A 19,669-nucleotide genomic window follows, 5' to 3' on the forward strand; every position below is an offset into this window, starting at 1 on the left:
TTCTGCATTTACTTGACGACTCTTTGTGTCTTTTTGGGTTTGGCTAAATGTTTATCCCTCTCTTGCTCGCTCTCTCTTTTTTTTTTTCCCAAAGGACCAGCTCTTGGTTTCATTGATCATTTCTATTGTTTTTTAAGTCTCTATTTCATTTATGTCTGCTCTGATCTTTATTATATCCTCCTTTGTACTGGCTTGGGGCTTTGTTCTCCTAGTTCCTTTACATGTAAGGTTAGATTGTTTGAGATTTTTCTTGTTTCTTGAAGTAAGCCTGTATCACTGTGAATTTTCCTCTTAGAACTACTTTCACTGCATCCCAAAGAATTTGGACCATTGTGTTTTCCATTCGCATTTGTCTCCATGTATTTTTTTTATTTCCTCTTTGATTTCTTTGTTGATTTATTGGTTGTCTAGTAAGGTGTTATTTAGCCGTTTTGTGTGTTTGTAGTTTGCCCAGTGTTTTTCTTTTAATGGATTTCTAGTTTCATAGTGTTGTGATCAGAGAAGATGCTTGATATCTCAAACTTTTTAGTTTTTTAATTCTAACATATAGTAATAGTTTTCCGGTGTACAATATAGTGATTTAATTCTATACATTACCGGATGCTCATTATAGCAGGTGCACTCCTTAATCCCCATCACCTGTTTCACCCATCCTCTCACTCACCTCCTCTCTGGTAACCATCTCAAACTTTTAAAATTGGGACTTGTTTTGTGGCCTAACATGTCCTCTGTCCTGGAGAATGTTTCATTTACACTTGAAAAACGTGTATTCTGTTGATTTTGGTTGGAACGTTCTGTGTATATTTGTTACGTCCATCTGGTCTAGTGTGTTGATAGATTTTTGTTGGTTTTCTTACTGATTTTCTGTCTGGATGATTTGTCCATTGGTGTAAATGAATTGTTCATATCCCCTACTATTGTGTTACCATCCGTTTTTCTCTTTGTTAATATTTGCTTTATGTATTTAAGTTCTCCTGTATTGGGTGCATAGGTATTAATAATTGTTACATCCTCCTTTTAGAGTGATTCTTTTATCCCTTTTACACTATTATGTAGTGTCTTTGTCTCTTGCTGCGATCTTTATTTCAAAGTCTATTTTGTCTGATACAGGCATTGCTTTTTTTTCTGCTTCTGTTTACATGGTATATATTTTTCTGTCTTCACTTTCAGTCTGTATGTGTTGTTAGATTTGAAGCGAGTCTTTTTTTTTTCTGACTAAAACTACATTTGATTGGTTTATCTCTAAATATTTCTGTCACACAAATTACAAAAATTTACTGTGCATTAAATACTGTATGCAAAAGTTAAAACCTGATAATGCTCTCGGACTTTGGCTGCTGTTTTGTTACCGTTTTCATAGCTGAATAAATTTTTTTTTATGGTTTAGTCCCATAAAAAGTCTCAGTTTAGTCCCATTACATAAAGTAAACTTTGGAAAATACAAATAGTTTTTTTTTTTTTTTTTCAGTTTTTATTTTAATTCCAGTAAGGTAACATACAGTGTTATATTAGTTTCGGGTGTACGATTCCATACATCACCCTTTGCTCACCATATGACAAGTGTACTCAAGACCTATGCCCCACCCACCTCCCTTCTGGTAACCATCAGTTTGTTCTCTATAGTTAACAGTTAACCATCAGTTTATTTTGTATAGTTCAGAGTTCTCTATGGGTTTGTCTCCCTCTCTTTTTTCCCCCTTTGCTCATTTGTTTCTTAAATTCCACTTATGAGTGAAGTTATATGGCATTTGTCTTTCTCTGACTGACTTATAATGCTTGGCATTATACTCTCCAGCTCTACCCATGTCATTGCAAATGGCAAGATTTCATTCTTTTTATGACTGAATAACATTCCATTGTGTATATATGACACTTCTTCCTTATCCATTCATCTATCTATAGACACTTGGGCTACTTCCATAGCTTTGCTGTTGTAAATAATGCTTCTATAAACATAGGGGTGCATGTGTCCCTTTGAATTAGTACTTTTGTATTCTTTGGTTGAATAACCAGTAGTGCAATTACTGGATCATAGGGTAGTTCTATTTTTAATTTTTTGAGGAACCTGCATACTGTGTTCCGTATTGGCTATACCAATTTGTATTCCCACCAGAAGTGCAGGAGGATTCCTTTTTCTCCATATCCTTGCCAACACCTTGTGTTGTTGATTTGAGCCATTCTGACAGGTATGAGGTGATATCTCATCGTGGTTTTGATTTGCATTTCCCTGATGATGAGTGATATTGAGCATCTTTTCATGTGTCTGTTGGCCATTTGTGTGTCTTTGGAAAAATGTCTGTTCATGCCTTCTGCCCATTTTTAGTTAGATTAGTTTTTAGATGTTGAATTGTATCAGTTCTTTATAGATTTTGGATACTTGCCCTTAATCAAACATGTCATTTGCAGATATCTTCTCTATTCAGTAGGTTGCCTTTTAGTTTGATTGTTTCCTTTGCTGTGCAGGTTTTTATTTTGACAGAGTCTTCCAATAGTTTATTTTTGCTTTTGTTTCCCTTGCCTCAGGAGACCTATCTAGAAAAGTTGCTGTGGCCAGTGTCAGAGAAATTACTGTCTGTGCTCTTTTCTAGGGTTTTTATGGTTTCAGGTCTCACATTAGGTCTTTATTCTGAATTTATTTTTGTGTATGATGTAAGAAAGTGGTCCATTTTCATTCTTTTGCATGTTGCTGTCCAGTTTTCCCAAAACCATTTATTGAAGAGTCTGTCTTTTTCCCATTGGCTATTCTTTCCTGCTTTGTCAAAGATCAGTTGACCATATATATATATATATATATATATATTATATATATATATATATATATACATAGCTGTGCGTTTTTAATATATGGCCTTTATTATGTTGATGTATGTTCCCTCTATACCTATTTTGTTGGGGTTTTTATCATGAATGGGTGTGGTACTTTGTCAAATGCTTTTTCTGCATCAATTGAAATGATTACATGGTTCTTATTGATATTATGTATTATGTTGATTGACTTGCAAGTATTAAACCACCCTTGCAACCCAGAATTAAATGCTACTTGATCATGGCGAATTGTTTTTTTTAAATGTATTGTTGGATTCAGTTTGCTAGTATTTTGTTGAGGATTTTTGCATCTGTGTTAATCAGGGATATTGGCCTGTACTTCTCTTTTTTAGTGGTGGTGTTATCAGGGTAATGCTGGCCTCATAGAATGAATTTGGAAGTTTTCCTTCCTCTTCTATTTTTTGGAACAGTTTGAGAAGGATGGATATTAACTCTTCTTTAAATGTTTGGTAGAATTTGCCTATGAAGCCATCTGCTCTGGGACTTTTGTTGAAAGGTTTTCATTACTGATTAAATTTCTTTCAGCTTTCCTTCAATTTGTAGTTGTATTTATTTGAGTCCTTTCTCTCTCTCTCTCTCTCTCTCTCTCTTTCTCTCTTTCTCTCTTTCTCTCTTTGATAAGTCTGGCTACAGGTTTATCAATTGTATGATTTTGTTTTCAAAGAAGCAGCTCTTGGTTTCATCAATCTGTTCTATTATTTTTTTAGTTTCTATAACATTTATTTCTGCTCTAATCTTTATTATTTCCTTCCTTCTGGTTTTAGGTTTTGTTTGTTCTTTTTGTAGCTCCTTTATGTATAAGGTTGGGTTATTTATTTGAGATCTTGAGGTGACCTGTATTGCTATAAACTTCCCTCTTAGAACTGCTTTTGCTGTATTCCAAAGGTTTTGGACTGTTGTGTTTTAATTTTCATTTGTTTCCATGTACTTTTTAATTTCTTCTTTTATTTCCAGGTTGATTCATTCATTGTTTGGTATTATGTTATTTAACCTCCCTGTATTTTCGTCTTTCCAGATTTTTTCTTGTGGTTGACTTCTAGTTTCATAGTGTTATGGTCAGAAACGGTATGGCTTCACTCTTCTTGCATTTGTTGAGTCTTGTTTTGTGGGCTAATATGTGATCTTCCCAGAAGATCTTGTGCACTTGAAAAGAATCTGTATTCTGCTGTTTTAGGATAGAATATTAGAGTATATTTGTTAAGTCTATCTGTTCCAGTGTGTCATTCAAAACCATCTTTTTCTTTTTGATTTTCTGTTTAAATCTGTCCATTGGTGTAAATGGGGTGTTAAAGTCCCCTCCTAGTATTCTATTATTGATTCGTTCCTTTATGTTTATTATCTGTTTTATGTATTTGGGTGCTTCTGTGTTGGGTGCATAGATATTTACAATTGTTATATTTTCTTTTTGGATTCTCCCTTTAATATTATGCACTGTCCTTCTTTTGCTTTTGTGATAGTCTTTGTTTTAATGTCTAGTTTGTCCTACAGAAGTATTGCTACTCCAGCTTACTTTTGACGTCTGTTAGCATGATAGATGTTTCTCCATCCCCTCGCTTTCAATCTGCAGGTGTCTTTAGGTGTCAAATGAATCTCTTGTAGGCAGCATATCGATGGGTCTAGTTTTTTTATCCATTCTGTCACCCTGTGCATTTTGATTGGAGTGTTTATGACATTCAAAGTAATTATTGATAAGTATTTATTGCCATTTTATATTTTCTTTGGTGGTTTCTGAAGATTTTTTTCAGATCCTTTTTTGTCTGTCTGATGGTTTGTTGGTTTTCTTAATGATATATTAGATTTCTTTCTCTTTATTCTTTATATATTTATTAGTGGTTTTTGATCTTTGATTACCATTAGGTTTATTTATAACCTCTTCTGCATATAGCAGTCTATATTAAGTTGATGGCCATTTGATTTTGAACCCATTTCTCTGGAGCATGGGGTGCTGGGGTTTGGTATAAGCAAGTTAGGTAGTAGGTGTCCACTCTGTGCTCTCCCCTGTTTGTTAGTCTGCCTCTTGCCCTTCTCCACAACCGGGGCTTCCTCCCCACTGCAGTGGCCACCATCTGTTTATCTTCCACACTGTGTCTGTAGCACTTCCTACTTTCTTCTGTGTGGCTTCTTCTTTATAGTTGTGGAGCTTGTTCTGCCAGTCTTAGGCTCACTTTCTGGAGTATTTAGGATGATTTGATAGTTATCTAGTTGTATTTGTGGGATGAGGTGATCCTAGGGTCCTCCCACTCTGCTGCCATCTTCCAGACTCTGAAGTGAGTCTCTTGTAAGTCAGTCTCTTGTAGGCAGCATATAGGTGGTGGGTCTTTTATCCATTCACCGCCCTGTATTTTCGGTAGAGCATTTAGTCCATTTACATTTAAAGTACTTGTTGTTAGGTATATTCTTATTGCCATTTTGTTAATTGTTTTGGGGTTTTTGTATTTTCTCTCTTTTTTCCTGTTTTCTTGCTCTCTTGTGATTGATGGCTTTCTTTAACGTTATGTTTGGATTCCTTACTCTTTATTTTTTGTGTGTCTATTATGGTTTTTTCATTTGTGGTTACCAGGGGGTTCGTATATCATATCCTATGTTTGTGCCAGTCTATATTAAATTGATAGTTATATAAGTTCAAATACTTAAAAAAATTGTTTTTATTTTTTTTTTAACATTTATTTATTATTGAGAGACAGAGCATAAGCATGGGAGGGGTAGAGAGAGGGAGAGACACAGCATCTGAAGCAGGCTGCAGGCTCTGACTGTCAGCAAAGAGCCTGACGTTGGGCTCGAATTCACAAACCGCAAGATCATGACCTGAGCCAAAGTCAGATCCTTAACCAACTGAGCCACCCAGGCCCCCCAAGTTCAAATACTTTCTTTTTTTTTTTTTTTTTAATTTTTTTTTTTCAACGTTTATTTATTTTTGGGACAGAGAGAGACAGAGCATGAACGGGGGAGGGGCAGAGAGAGAGGGAGACACAGAATCGGAAACAGGCTCCAGGCTCTGAGCCATCAGCCCAGAGCCTGACGCGGGGCTTGAACTCACGGACCGCGAGATCGTGACCTGGCTGAAGTCGGACGCTTAACCGACTGCGCCACCCAGGCACCCCTCAAATACTTTCTAAAAGCACTAAATCTTCATTCCCTGTCCCCTGCTTTTTGCATATGATGCCATATTTTACATATTTTTAGTTTGTGTATCCCATGGCTAATTTTTTTTTATAGGTACGATTGATTTTATCACTTTTATTGTTTAACCTCCATTCTGGCTTCATAAGTGATTCATCTACTGCCTTAACTATATGTTTGCTTTTACCGGTGCTTTTTTTTTCTATCAATATCTTCTAGTTATGGCCTTTCCTTTTTCTCTTAAAGGATTCTCTTTAACATTTGTTGTAAGGCTGGTTTAGTGGTGATGAATTTCTTTAACTCTTTTTTTTGTCTGGAAAACTCTTTATCTCTTCTATTCTGAGTAATAGCCTTGCTGAGTAGAGTATTCTTGGTTGTAGGTTTTTCCCTTTCAGCACTTTTTTTTTTAATTTTTAATTTTTTAATTTTTTTTTTTTTTTTTTTTTTTGAGGGAGAGCATGAGTGCAGGAGGGGCAAAGGACAAGTGAGAGAGAGAGAATCTCGAGAAGACTCTACACCCAGTGCAGAGCCTGATAAGAGGCTCAATCTCATGACCACAAGATCATGACTTGAGCCAAAATCAAGAGCTGGAGGCTTAATTGACTGAGCCACCCAGGCCCCCCTGCTTTCAGCACTTTGAATAGAGCATGCCACTCCCTTCTAGCCTCTAGTAAAGTTTCTGCTGAAAAATCAGTTGATAACCTTACGGGGTTTCTCTTGTATGTAACTGTTTTGTTTTGATGTTTTTAAGATTCTCTCTTCATCATTACTTTTTGCCATTTTTAATATGTGTCTTTGTGTGGACCTCCTTGGGTTCATCTTGTTGGGGCAGTATGTGCTTTCTCGACCTGGATATCTGTTTCCCATTCCAGATTCGGGAACTTTTCAGCTATTATTCTTCAAGTAAGTTTTATGTCTCTCTGTCTCCTTCTAGGACCCCTATAATGCAAATAATGTTACACTTGATGATGTTACAAAGGTCCCTGAACTATTCTCATTTTTTAATATTTTTCTTTTTTTCTGTTTGGCTTGGTTGCTTTTCATTACATCACTGACCCATTCTTCTGTGTCCTCTGATCTGCTATTGATTCCCTCTAATGTATTTTGCATTTCAGTTACTGAGTTTTTCAGCTCTTTTTGGTCCTTTTTTTTTTTTTTTTTTAATGTTTATTTATTTTTGAGAGAGCGCACACAAGCAGTGGAGGCTACAGAGAGAGAGGAAGACAGAGGATCCGAAGTAGGCTCTGCACTGACAGCAGAGAGCCCACTGCAGGGCTCAAACCCATGAACCATGAAATCATGTCCTGAGCTGAAGTCGGACGCTTAACCGACTGAGCCATCCAGGCACCCCTGATTCATTCTTTTTTATATTTTCTATCTCTTGGTTGAAGTTCTCACTGAGTTCATCCACTTATAAGTCTGTTGAGTATCTTTATTTATTTATTTTCTAAGTATTTATGTGAGAGAGAGACAGACAGATAGATGGTGCACGGGCAGGGGAGGGACAGAGAGAGACAGAGATGGAATCCCAAGCAGGCTCTAGGCTCTGAGCTGTCAGCACAGAGCCTGACGCGAGGCTTGAACTCACAAGCTGTGAGATCATGACCTGAGTTGAAGTCAGACGCTTAGTTGAGGTGCCCCTATTGAGTATCTTTATGACCATTACTTTGAACTCTTTATTAGGCATATTGCTTATCTTGGTTTCATTTAGCTCTTTTTTTTGGTGATTTTTGTCTTGTTCTCTCATTTGGGACATTTTTCTCTGACTCCTCGTTTTGTCTCTGTTTCTCTGTGTTAGGTAGGTCAGCTACATGTCCTAGTCTTGAAGTAGTGGCCTTGGGGAGCCTGAGTGGCTCAGTCGGTTGAGCATCCAACTTTGCCTCAGGACATGATCTCGCAATTCGCGGGCTTGAACCCCTGTGTCTGTCTCTGTGCTGACAGCTCAGAGCCTGCTTTGGATCCTCTGTCTCCCTCTCTCTGCCCGTCCCCTGCTTGTGTGTGTGTACACGCGTGTGCTCGCTCTCTCTCTCTCTCTCTCTCTCTCTCTCTCTGAAAAAAAAACATTAAAAAAAGTAGTGGCCTTGTATAGAAGAGGTTCTGAGATGCTCTGTAGCTCAATCCCCTGGTCACCAGAACCAGGCAGTTCCATGAGTGTCCTCTGTGTGGGCTGTTTGTGCCCTCCTGTTGTGGCTGAGCTGTGATTGATACAGGCATGCTGATAGGTTGGACTGTTCCAGGTCCAGCTGGTTTCAGTAATCTGCTGTTTACTATAGGTGCACTGGACGGGTTTTGCTCTTGGTGCTGTTAGATGCCCGACTGTAGCTGCTATAGACTTTACAGTTGGTGGAGTCAGTCCTCATGTTGGCTGTCTGCAGTTAACTGCTCCTGACAGCTACAGGCACACCAAAGGGCACGGCTTCTCCCAGCACAGCCAGCTAAGATCCTGGCTGCAGGAATTGATGTGTTATTTTTGTGGGGTATCTCCCTCCATTCCCACGATAGGAGTCACTTTGGAGGGGTGCTGGTCCTGCCCAGGGCTGCCTGCTGGCTGTAGCTATTTTCGAAGGGAGAAAATATAACTATTTTCCACGGGAGGTCTACAGGGAGAAAATGTAACTATTTTCAATGGGAGGTCTACAGGGAAATGCAGCTGCGGGGCACACAAGTGTTAGCAAGGGAGACGGATAGTGTTAGAATTTGCTTCTTGCATGTCTCTAGCTCTTCAGACTGGGGGAGGGGAAAAAAATGGCACCCATTAGCACTTTTGTTCCAGGAGAACTCTCCTGCAGGTACCTGCACCTTTGGCACATGTCCTGGCATTAATTAGTAAATACTTTCATGCATACCCTAGGCACTTTCAAAGTGCTGCTTCTGTGCGATTTGCTGATAAGGTTTTTAGTGTGCTGGCCCTTTAAGGGTGGAGACTCATCCAGTAGCTCTCTAACTCTCCGGGAGTTAGGCCTCAGGATTTTTAAAGCCAGATGTTATGAGGACTCATCTTCCCAGGGCTGGGAGTGCTTGCTGTGGGGTGATCCCCTTGCTCCTCTGTGCTTGCGATACCCCTCCTGTTAGAGGTTAACTATCCTGGGGATTTGGTTTCCAACTGTGTCTCTGTTCTTCCTACCCTTTTCAATGTGGCCTTCTCTCTCCAACTAGCTGTGGAAGATCTGTCTGCATCTTCAGGTCATTTTTAGAATTAATTGCAGTAGATATACTTGTTGTCTTGGTATGTCCATTAGAGGAGGTGAGCTCAGGATCCTCTCACTTACCATCTTCCACAAACAGCAGAACCAGTTTATCCATCCCTTACTGCTACTTCTAGGTACTTTGGATGATACCCCCACTCCTCATGGGCTTCTTTCCTATAGGTACACTATCTTCATGAAACTCTTGTTGGTAATTTATGGACCCTGGAGTTTCACTTGGCCTCTCAGTTTATTAACAGAAACCCAAAAGAGGAAAACTTGTTCAAATGTTAACATTTGCAAAGATCTTAATGCAGTATTTTATAATACTCTGCATTGAACAAAATATATAATACATTAATTATTTCCTTCTTCTGGAAAATTCTGAGTACTCATGTTGAAAATGACAATAATTGCTGTTATATAGTTTGATTTATGAGTTTAAAGTGTTCAAAACAAGGCATAACTCATGGTGCCTGGGTGGCTCAGTCAGTTAAGCGTCTGACTCTTGATCTCAGCTCAGGTCTTGATCTCAAGGTTGTGAGTTCCAGCCCTGCATTGGGCTCCATGCTGGGTGTGGAGCCTACTTAAAAATAGAAACAAAAAAACAGAACAAAATATAAGGCATAACTCAAAACCCATCACCTTATAAAGATTGATGGATTTGACCACCTAAAAGTTAAAACCTATATGTAGAAGAGACATATATTCAAGAGAAATGATCAGCTAGAAAAACTATTTACCACATATAGGCAGATGATTGATACCCACTCTCAGTATATGGAACATCCTTATAAATTAGTAAGAGGGACACAAGATAGATATGAATGGATAGCTAATGGAAAAATAATACAAATAGCTATTAAATATTTGAAGAGATTATTGGTCTCATAGTTTTTAAAATACAAATTGGATCTACACTGGTGTTTTCTTAAAACAATCAGATTGGTGAACAATGCCCATTGTTGTTCAGTCTTGGAGAACACTTAATCAGTGCACATGACGTATAAACTGCTACAACTTTTTGGGGGGACAGACTAACAAGATGGAACAAAATGAAAAACATACATTGCAGAAAATTAATCTTAAGAAAATAATGAGTAAACTGGGTACTTTCAAATAGTGAAATACACTGTAGTCATTGAAAAGGATGGGGTAAATCCTTGTGCACTGAAATAGAAAAATGTTCATTGTAATTAGATAAATATATCTTACTTAATTTAAAACTTTGTATACTTATATGAAATGTGTCATCTAATAGACATTCAGTGCTACTAAAGACTCTATAGGTCAGAGGTAAATGTGTTTTGGGTTAGAAGTAGGAGGGTGGGAACTAAAACAGAATGGCAAGAAAAATTATTTTAAAAATATGTATTTTATATATGCCTCTTCAAAAAAAACTAGGAATAATATATACAGTCCTGTTGATAATGGTCTTCTTTGGGACGAGGGACATTGCCAGTTGGGTTCCCAGAGAGCAGACTTGAAGGTGGAGATTATGATGAGGGAGGTTTACTAGGGAGTGCTTTTGGGATCAACACCTATGGAAGGGAGAGGGAGGGAAGAATTGGCCTTAGTCAATTCTGTAGTTCTCAGAATGGAGGAACCAGAGCCTTTCAGACTTAACAGCCATTGGTAGTCATTGGGTAGGGATTGCCTGGGAAGGGGTGTGATCTTGCTGAGGCAATACCTGAAAGGGCTGACAGCTAGCTGGGGGCTGTTTCTGTATTAGTCCCAGCAGGTAGGCTCATCAGTGCCTTCATTCCTAAAAGGATCTGGGCAGCACAGCAGTCTACCACTTCTTCACTTTTTTTCTGTATTTAAAAATTCCTATCACATATATAAGAGAAAACAGTTCCTTTTTAAAAAAGAGAATGGCTATTGAAAGAAAGGTTTTAGGTTCAACTAGAGAATTTTTAACAGCACTTTTCACATCTAGTAGATGATGTATTCCAGGTAAACAAATGTTTGAAAGCTTCTAAGTTCAGCCCCTAGGTGATGGCCTCTATTTTCAGCTCAACAGAATTTGGTTTTTTGATACCATTAGATTTTTCCTATATAGACAAACTTGGGTGACTCTTCATAATTTTTTTAAAGATTTAAGCAGAACATTATTTTAGAAGATAACGTGTCAAATGGATATTAGTAACTTAAAAGACCATGTTTTCTAGTTTTCTATTATTTATATGGAAATTGATGTTGGACCTGTTGATAAATTGTTCAGAGCTAAGCTACTCTTCCTTAATGAATCCTAAAGTACTTTTTCCTTCCTTAGGCACAACTCCAGATGTTTCGAGCTCAGTGGATGTTTGAACTTGCTCCAGGTGTAGGCTCTAGCAATTTAGAAACTCGGCCTTGTAGAGCAGCAGCAAAAGGCTCTTTACTGAAAGCAGACACCAAAGGAAAGCAAGAACTGGCAAAGGAAGAAAAGTTAAGTATTATGGACATTGTGACAAAGTAACTTTTTTTTCCAGTTGCACATGAGAATTTGCGTGGTCTTAAGCAAGTGATCATTATAGTTGTGTTCTGGTGAAATAAGCACATAACTTATAACAAAACTTTTCCTCATGTGTGAAAGTATACCAGTATGTCCATCCTTCACTTCTGCTTCTAGGTACTTTGGATGATACCACCATTCATGGACTTCTTTCTGGAGGTACACTATGTTCGTGGAACTGTCGTTGGCAATTTATAGATCCCTGAGATCCATTTGGTCTCTAAAAGATTGATGCCTCTGAATTTATTAGCAGAAGCACTAAAAGAGAAAAAACTTGTTCAAATGTTAATACCTTTGCAAAGGTCTTAATGCAGTATTTTGTTAAAATTTGCATTGAACAGATGTATAATGATGCATTAATTATTTCCTTATTCTGGAAAATTTTGAAAGTGCTCACACTGAAAAAATTTTGAATGCTGCTACTTATGTGAACTAGGCACAGCACGCTTTCCATTTTTCCTATTCCATAGAGGCTATCATCTTTACATCAATTTTTCTTACAAGTGATTTGCCAGTAAATAATTGAAATTACCATGATAACTAAAAACTTTCATATTTGTTTTGTTTTTTTATTTTGAAACAGTTACAGAAACAGGTATAGGGAGGTCTTGTGTTGGTGACATCTTACATAGCTATAGTACAATGTCAAAAACTAGGAAATAGACTTTGGTTCAATGCACAGAGCTTATTCAGACCTCTCAAATTGATAAGCACTCCTTTGTATGTATGTATGTAAATAGTTCTATGCAGTTTTATTACATTGTGGCTTCCTTTAACCACCACCATGATCAAGATAAAGAACTGTTGGCACCACAGGGCTCTGTCAACACCTTTATAGTTGTACCCTTCCGTCCCCCCCTCCCTGACCATTCATAACCCCTGGCAATCACTAGTCTCCATTCCTATCATTTTGATACTCAAAAAATATTGTATAAATGGAATCATCTAGTATATAACCTTCTGAAGTGGGCTTTTTTCACTCAGCATAATTCCCCTGAGATCTATCCACGTTTGTGCGTAACGGTAGTTTATTCCCTTTTTTTGCTCAGTAGTATTGCATGGTATGGTATACCCCAATTTGGTTATTCATCGGCTGAAGGACATTTGGGTTGTTTCTAGTTTTTGGCTATTAATAGAGCAGCTATGAATATTCATGTACAGGTTTTTGCATGAATGTAAGTTTTCATTTTTCTGGCCTAACAGTGCAATTGCTGGGTTGTATGGTAAGTGCCTGTTTGATTAAAAGAAACTGGCCAGTTGTTTTCTAGGGTGTCTGTACCATTTTATGTTCCCTGCAGCAATGTATGAGTGGCCCACGGTCTCCACATCCTTGTCAGCCCTTGGTGTTGTCGTTACTTTTTAGTTTTAGCTATTCTAATAAGTATGTAGTGATGCTTCATTGTGATCTTAATTTGTATTTCCCTGATGGCTAATGATGTTGAATACCTTTTCATGTGCTGTCATCTTTATATCCTCTCTGTACAATATGTTGTCTTTTCTAATTGTATTGCTTGTGTTTTGACTGTTAAGTTTTTGAGGGTTCTTTATGCATTCTAAATACAGTCCTTTGTTGAATATGTGGGTTTTAAATGCTTGTCTCAGCTTGTAGCTTGTATTTGCATCCTCAGGGTATTTCACAGAGCAAAAGTTTTTAATTTTTGATGAGATCCAGTTTATCAACCTTTCCTTTTATGGATTATGCTTTGGGAATTGAGTATAAGAACTCTCTGCCCAGCCATAAATCTCCAAGATTTTTTTTTTCCCTAAAAGTTAAAAGTTTTATATTTTACATTTAAGTCTGTGATCCATTTTTGAATTAATTCTTTTTTTTTTTTTTTTAATTAAAAAAATTTTTTTTGAGACAGAGACAGAGCATGAGCAGGGGAGGGGCAGAGAGAGGGGGAGACACAGAATCTGAAGCCGGCTCCAGGCTCTGAGCTATCAGCACAGAGCCCGACGCGGGGCTTGAACTCACAGAGCGTGAGATCATGACCTGAGCTGAAGTCGGACGCTCGACTGACTGAGCCACCCAGGCGCCCCTTGAGTTAATTCTTATGTAAGATGTGAGGTTTAAGTCACAGTTCATTACTTTGCCTGTGGATGTCCAGTTGTTCTGGCACTATTTGTTGGAAAGACTGCCCTTCTGCCATGCATACTCATTTTTTTTTATTATTAAATAAAGTGGGTTTAATTAGTTTATTTATTATCTTTTAACTTGTTTTATTTTTTATTTTTTTTAGATTTACATCCAGATTAGTTAGCATCTAGTGCATCAAAGATTTCAGGAGTAGATTCCTTAGTGCCCCTTACCCGTTTAGCCCATCCCCCCTCCCACAAGCCCTCCCATAACCCTGTTTGTTCTCCATATTTATGAGTCTCTTCTGTTTTGTCCCCCTCCCTGTTTTTTTTTTTTTAATTTTTTTTTTTTTTAACATTTATTTATTTTTGAGACAGAGAGAGACAGAGCATGAACAGGGGAGGGGCAGAGAGAGAGAGACACAGAATCCGAAACAGGCTCCAGGCTCTGAGCTGTCAGCACAGATCCTGACGCAGGGCTCGAACTCACGGACCGTGAGATAATGACCTGAGCCGAAGTCGGACGCTTAACCGACCAAGCCACCCAGGCGCCCCAACCCTCCCTGTTTTTATATTATTTTTGTTTCCCTTCCCTTATGTTCATCTGTTTTGTCTCTTAAAGTCCTCATATGAGTGAAGTCGTAGGATATTTGTCTTTCTCTGACTAATTTCGCTTAGCATAATACCCTCCAGTTCCATCCATGTATTTGCAAATGGCAAGATTTCCTTCTTTTTGATTGCCGAGTAATACTGCATTGTATATATATATATATATACCACATCTTCTTTACCCATTCATCCACTGATGGACATTTGGGCTCTTTCCATTCTTTGGCTGTTGTTGATAGTGCTGCTATAAACATGGGCGTGCATCTGTCCCTTCGAAGCAGCACACCTGTATCCCTTGGATAAGTACCTAGTAGTGCCATTGCTGGGTTCTGGGTAGTTCTATTTTTAGTTTTTGGAGGAACCTCCATACTGTTTTCCAGAGTGGTTGCATCAGCTTGCATTCCCACATGCATACTCATTTTTAATACACACTTTCAAAAATTGCATTTCACTATTTTTATAGGCTCGAGAACTCTTCCTAAAAGCGGTAGAAGAAGAACAGAATGGAGCTCTCTATGAAGGTAAAACTCAGGGCCCAGGATCATATGGTCATGACATTTCTGAATAACAGCTCTTATTGACCAATTCTTTTTTTAACTAGACTATATTTGTATATAAACATCAGTCACCTTATATTTGAAATTGTTTTTTAACAAATCAAAACTAAAAATTATATTTCTGTGTAACCTTTTTCCAGAATATTGCTGTGACACATCATCATATTGGCCTACATTTAGGTTTTACTATTTATTAATTCTTCATTATTAAAGTCTTAAAAATAATTGTTTCTCATTTAAAAATTGTATTCTTTTATGGATGAAAATGACTTCAGAGGAGGAGAATATAAAGCATAGTTTCAAGAACCTATCTTCTAATTTACATTTACACAAAGGAATAATTGTCAGCTTTAATTGTCTCTTTTATTAATCCATTAGAAATGCATAAATAAAGTGATGGGGCATTTTACTGTATTAGGCATGTAAGTAGGCTTCCATTTTGTGAAAGTAAAGCTGATAATTGGAGTGTGGGAAAGATGCTTTGCTTTAATCATTTGAAAATGCCCTAAAAATAACATTTTCAGGATTACTGCATTTTATTTGCACATTTCTTCTAGCGATATTTTTACCCTGAGATATTAAAAGAGCCCAAATGGTGAAAGCCCTCTACAGTCTTCATTAGTTTGTGAGAGTCCCATTTCCATTTAGTGTATAGTAATTCACCCAGAGTGATAGAACACAGCAGAATATATTGAATTGAATAGACTCCATCTAAGGGAAAAAGAGCTGTTAGGCTTTTGAAGTCTCAAGTTCTGTTGGTATAGCTTTGTGGGAGAGATTACTAAGTATTACGGCTCTAAACCACCTGGCCAGGAACTTCATAAAAAAGTAGCTTTTAAAGGTTATTTAGCTAAATAATAGCTTGATTAAAGGAAGCTGGATTTGAAGGTTAAATTCAAAAAAACCTCTTTATTCTACCTAGTAGGAAGCATTTGATTATCCTCAACTCTGCAACCTAGAAAGAAAAGGTTGCTTAAAAGTGTTTTTCTTGGGGCTACAACAATTGCTTTTTCAAAGCCCAAGAAAGACAACCACTTAAGATCACTTCTAACAATGCTTAAGAGGCTGAGGGAAAAGGTGGGAAGGGCTAAAAGCAAAGAGTGAAATACAGCATCCTTAAGCCTGTATAATGTGTTAGCTTTAGAAAAAGGAAAGGTTGCTTCTGAGTAGTGAGGTTTGGAAATAAGTTTGTTCACTGAACTATTGCATACAGAAAAAAAGGAATTTGGCTCTTTGTAAAGAAAGTTACCAAATTAAACCACAGTTACAGGTAAAGGAAATGACAAAAATGTGCGGTCATAGCTAATTTAGCTTTATTTCTTCTTTTAGCCATCAAGTTTTATCGTAGGGCTATGCAACTTGTACCTGATATAGAGTTCAAGATTACTTATACCCGGTCTCCAGATGGTGATGGCGTTGGAAACAGCTAGTGCGTATATAATTCGATAGACAGTAATACATAGAGTTTGTTAAAGTTAAGCGTCTTTGCCCTGTTGACTCTTAACATGATAAGAAGATGGTGGTAATTCTGTTGAATTATATAGTCTTTAGTATAAAGACTTGTTTATACAGTTGTAGAATTTTTTTTAGTTAGGGAAATACTAAGATTAAAATATAGAAATGCACATTTTAAGCAGATATAATGAAGACAAGGTAACAAGAGTTTTTTGTTTTTTAAGTAAAACCAGTGATTATTGAAAGTAAATTAAAAGACACATTTCAGTTTTCTGAAACCTGTTTTAAAAAGTCAAACCTATTAAAATGTAATAGGCCAAAGTTGACAAAATGTTAATAATCGTCGAAATTCGGTGATGTGTACACGGGGTTTCATCAAACTAGTCTTTCTCCCTTTTTTATGTTAGAAGCTATACATTTTTTTAAAAAAAGGTTTTTCATTTTATTAAGAAAATGCTGAATTATAACAGGACTTCATTATTCTTTTAAGGTGTCTAGGAGGACATCAAGACTGTAACATTTGCTTAAAAGCACAGGTACAGGAAAGAAACTGTTTCTTTGGACAGATGCCACTTGCAGGAAAGTCATGAAGTGGCATTGATAGTTTTATATGGACAGAGCTCAAGAGAATTTTAAACCAGTACTTTTGAAGCTATTTGCAAAACAATTCTATAAAACTGTTTTGGCTTAATCCATCTCTAAAAGCTTAATTTGCTGAAATGAGAAGGGAGGAGTGTCTGTACCCATGAGAGAATGTCAGGTTTTTGTTTCTGTTTTTTAACTTGTTTTATTTTTTTATTTTTTAAAATTTACATCCAAATTAGTTAGCATCTGGTGCAACAATGATTTCAGGAGTAGATTCTTTAGTGCCCCTTACCCATTTAGCCCATCCCCCCATGCACAACTCCTCCAGTAACCCTCTGTTCTCCATATTTATAAATCTCTTCTGTTTTGTCCCCCTCCCTGTTTTTATATTCTTTTTGTTTCCCTTCCCTTATGTTCATCTGTTTTACCTCTTAAAGTCCTCATATGAGTGAAGTCATATGATTTTTGTCTTTCTCTAATTTCACTTAGCATAATACCCTCCAGTTCCATCCACGTAGTTGCATATGGCAAGATGTCATTCTTTTTGATTGCCGAGTAATGCTCCATTGTATATATATACCACATCTTCTTTATCCATTCATCCATCGATGGACATTTGGGCTCTTTCCATACTTTGGCTATTGTTGATAGTGCTGCTATAAACATGGGGGTGCACATGTCCCTTCGAAACAGCACACCTGTATCCCTTGGATAAATGCCTAGTAGTGCCATTGCTGGGTCCTGGGTAGTTCTATTTTTAGTGTTTTTTTTTTTTTTTAACGTTTATTTATTTTTGAGACAGAGACAGAGCATGAACGGGGGAGGGTCAGAGAGAGAGGGAGACACAGAATCTGAAACAGGCTCCAGGCTCTGAGCAGTCAGCACAGAGCCTGACGCGGGGCTTGAACTCATGGACTGTGAGATCATGACCTGAGCCGAAGTCGGACGCTTAACCGACTGAGCCACCCAGGTGCCCCTATTTTTAGTTGAGGAACCTCCATACTATTTTCCAGAGTGGCTGCACCAGTTTGCATTTCCAGGGAATGTCAGGTTTTTAAAATGAGCAATACACAGGAAAATCATGTTTTGGTAATGATTATTAAATTACCTCTGTCATGAAATAATTAAGTTCCCCTTATGGACGATGTACTTATTGCCACTGTTTTTTTAACTGCTTACAGTATTAACACACAGGCTTTGGATATTAAAAACATCCGAATGAAGTCAGTCTTAATTGTGTGTTTGAACTTTGAAGCTAATAGTATATTGTTCACCAAGTGAGAGTTACCAGTGTGAAATAGTTCATATTCAAAATGAGTCATTTGGACTTTTTTAAACCGTCTTTAAACTCAGGTGGTCATTTAGACCTAGCTCTTAGCCAGTTTTATGAATAGATATAGGTGCTGTTAAGAAAGGTTCCCTTAAAACATGAAAGAAGCATTTCTTTTCTGTCCCATCCCTTTCTGCAAGCCCATATGCAGTGAAGGTTTTTTAAAGATACAGTTGTTTTTTTGTTTTTTTTTTTTGTTTTCTTACTGATCTAGTAATCCCTGAAAGTCTCTTTCCTGGGTTTGTTTTGGTTTCTTGCCTTCCCTGAAATGTCAGTAGAGAAGTCTTTGAGTCCATCTGGCCTCAACCACATGTGCCTTTGTTGTATTATAATAAACCTTTCCTGGTCTTTTGACTTCACTCTTCCTCTAGGCCTTTTTGTAGTCTGATCACTTTTAGGGTTAATTTCAGCAAAAATGAAAGCTAGAGGTTTTTTTTTTTTCTTTTCCCAGAACTCTAAACTGCACATTTGTTTATGTTGGTAGATGATTTGTGGACCCTGCTAAGATTTTTTTAAATTACATATTTTCCTCTCTTAAGGTAGGGTGATAAGGCACATCTGTTACAAAACCTTTGGTAAGTAAGTACCACAGATGACATCTGTATGTTTGATTTTTATCCAGTTAGAATGGAGTATAGTCATACTAGTATGGAATATATTTACACAAGTTTTTTTTAATCATTTGAAATGATCTTTTTCACTAATTCAAGAAATCTCTACAATAAAATGGACTAACTAAATGTCAGTAATTGTATCCCAAATTCTAGTTCTTTTTTTTTTTTATTTATTTTGAGAGAGAGATGGAGACAGCATGAGTTGGGGAGAGGCAGAGAGAGAGGGAGACAGAGAATCCCAAGCAGCCTCTGCACTGTCAGAGCAGAGCCCATCATGGGCTTGAACTCACGAAACTGTGAGACCATGACTTGAGCTGAAACCAAGCAGACGTTTAACCGACTGAGCCACCCATGCGCACCCCCGCCCCTCTGAATTCTAGTTCTTCCTGGGTGAGAACGAAAATTGCTTTTTCCTTCAAAAGACTGGGTATGATACTCCTTTGCAAGGCAGAATAAACTTTTTTCAAATCAAAAAAGTAGTTAAGATAGTTTACTTTTAGATGACTTTTTCTGAAGCAGATTTTAAAACTACTATGAAAACTCAGTTTCTGAGCTCTGTTGTGGACTGAGGCACTTAGTTTATTCATCTCCCTCCTTTTTCAGCATGGAAGATAATGATGACGACAGCAAGATGGCAGACCTCTTGTCCTGCTTCCAGCAGCAGCTCACGTTTCAGGAGTCTGTGCTCAAATTGTGCCAGCCTGAGCTGGAGAGCAATCAGACTCACATATCAGGTATGAGTTCAAGGTTGTTAGAACTCGGCGAGGCACACTTTCACCAGAGATTTAAGGTTTCCAAACTTACAAGGTCAGATA

The 19,669-nt window shown here is 37.5% G+C and overlaps 1 protein-coding gene across 2 annotated transcripts in view; it reads left to right on the top strand.

Moving 5' to 3' along the window:
* Positions 1 to 19,669, top strand: part of FBXO9 (F-box protein 9) — a 44,225-nt gene that overhangs the window by 6,347 nt on the left and 18,209 nt on the right. For both annotated transcript variants that reach the window (XM_086707074.1, XM_086707073.1), the window contains 4 exons: positions 11,407 to 11,560; positions 14,775 to 14,834; positions 16,200 to 16,299; positions 19,458 to 19,588. In XM_086707074.1, the coding sequence (XP_086563200.1) occupies positions 11,407 to 11,560; positions 14,775 to 14,834; positions 16,200 to 16,299; positions 19,458 to 19,588 (445 nt within the window). The remainder of the gene's footprint in view (positions 1 to 11,406; positions 11,561 to 14,774; positions 14,835 to 16,199; positions 16,300 to 19,457; positions 19,589 to 19,669) is intronic.

This window comes from Puma concolor, chromosome B2 (assembly GCF_028749965.1).
Source record: "Puma concolor isolate L17-30 chromosome B2, mPumCon1.1.hap2, whole genome shotgun sequence".
Taxonomy (NCBI): Eukaryota; Metazoa; Chordata; class Mammalia; order Carnivora; family Felidae; genus Puma; species Puma concolor.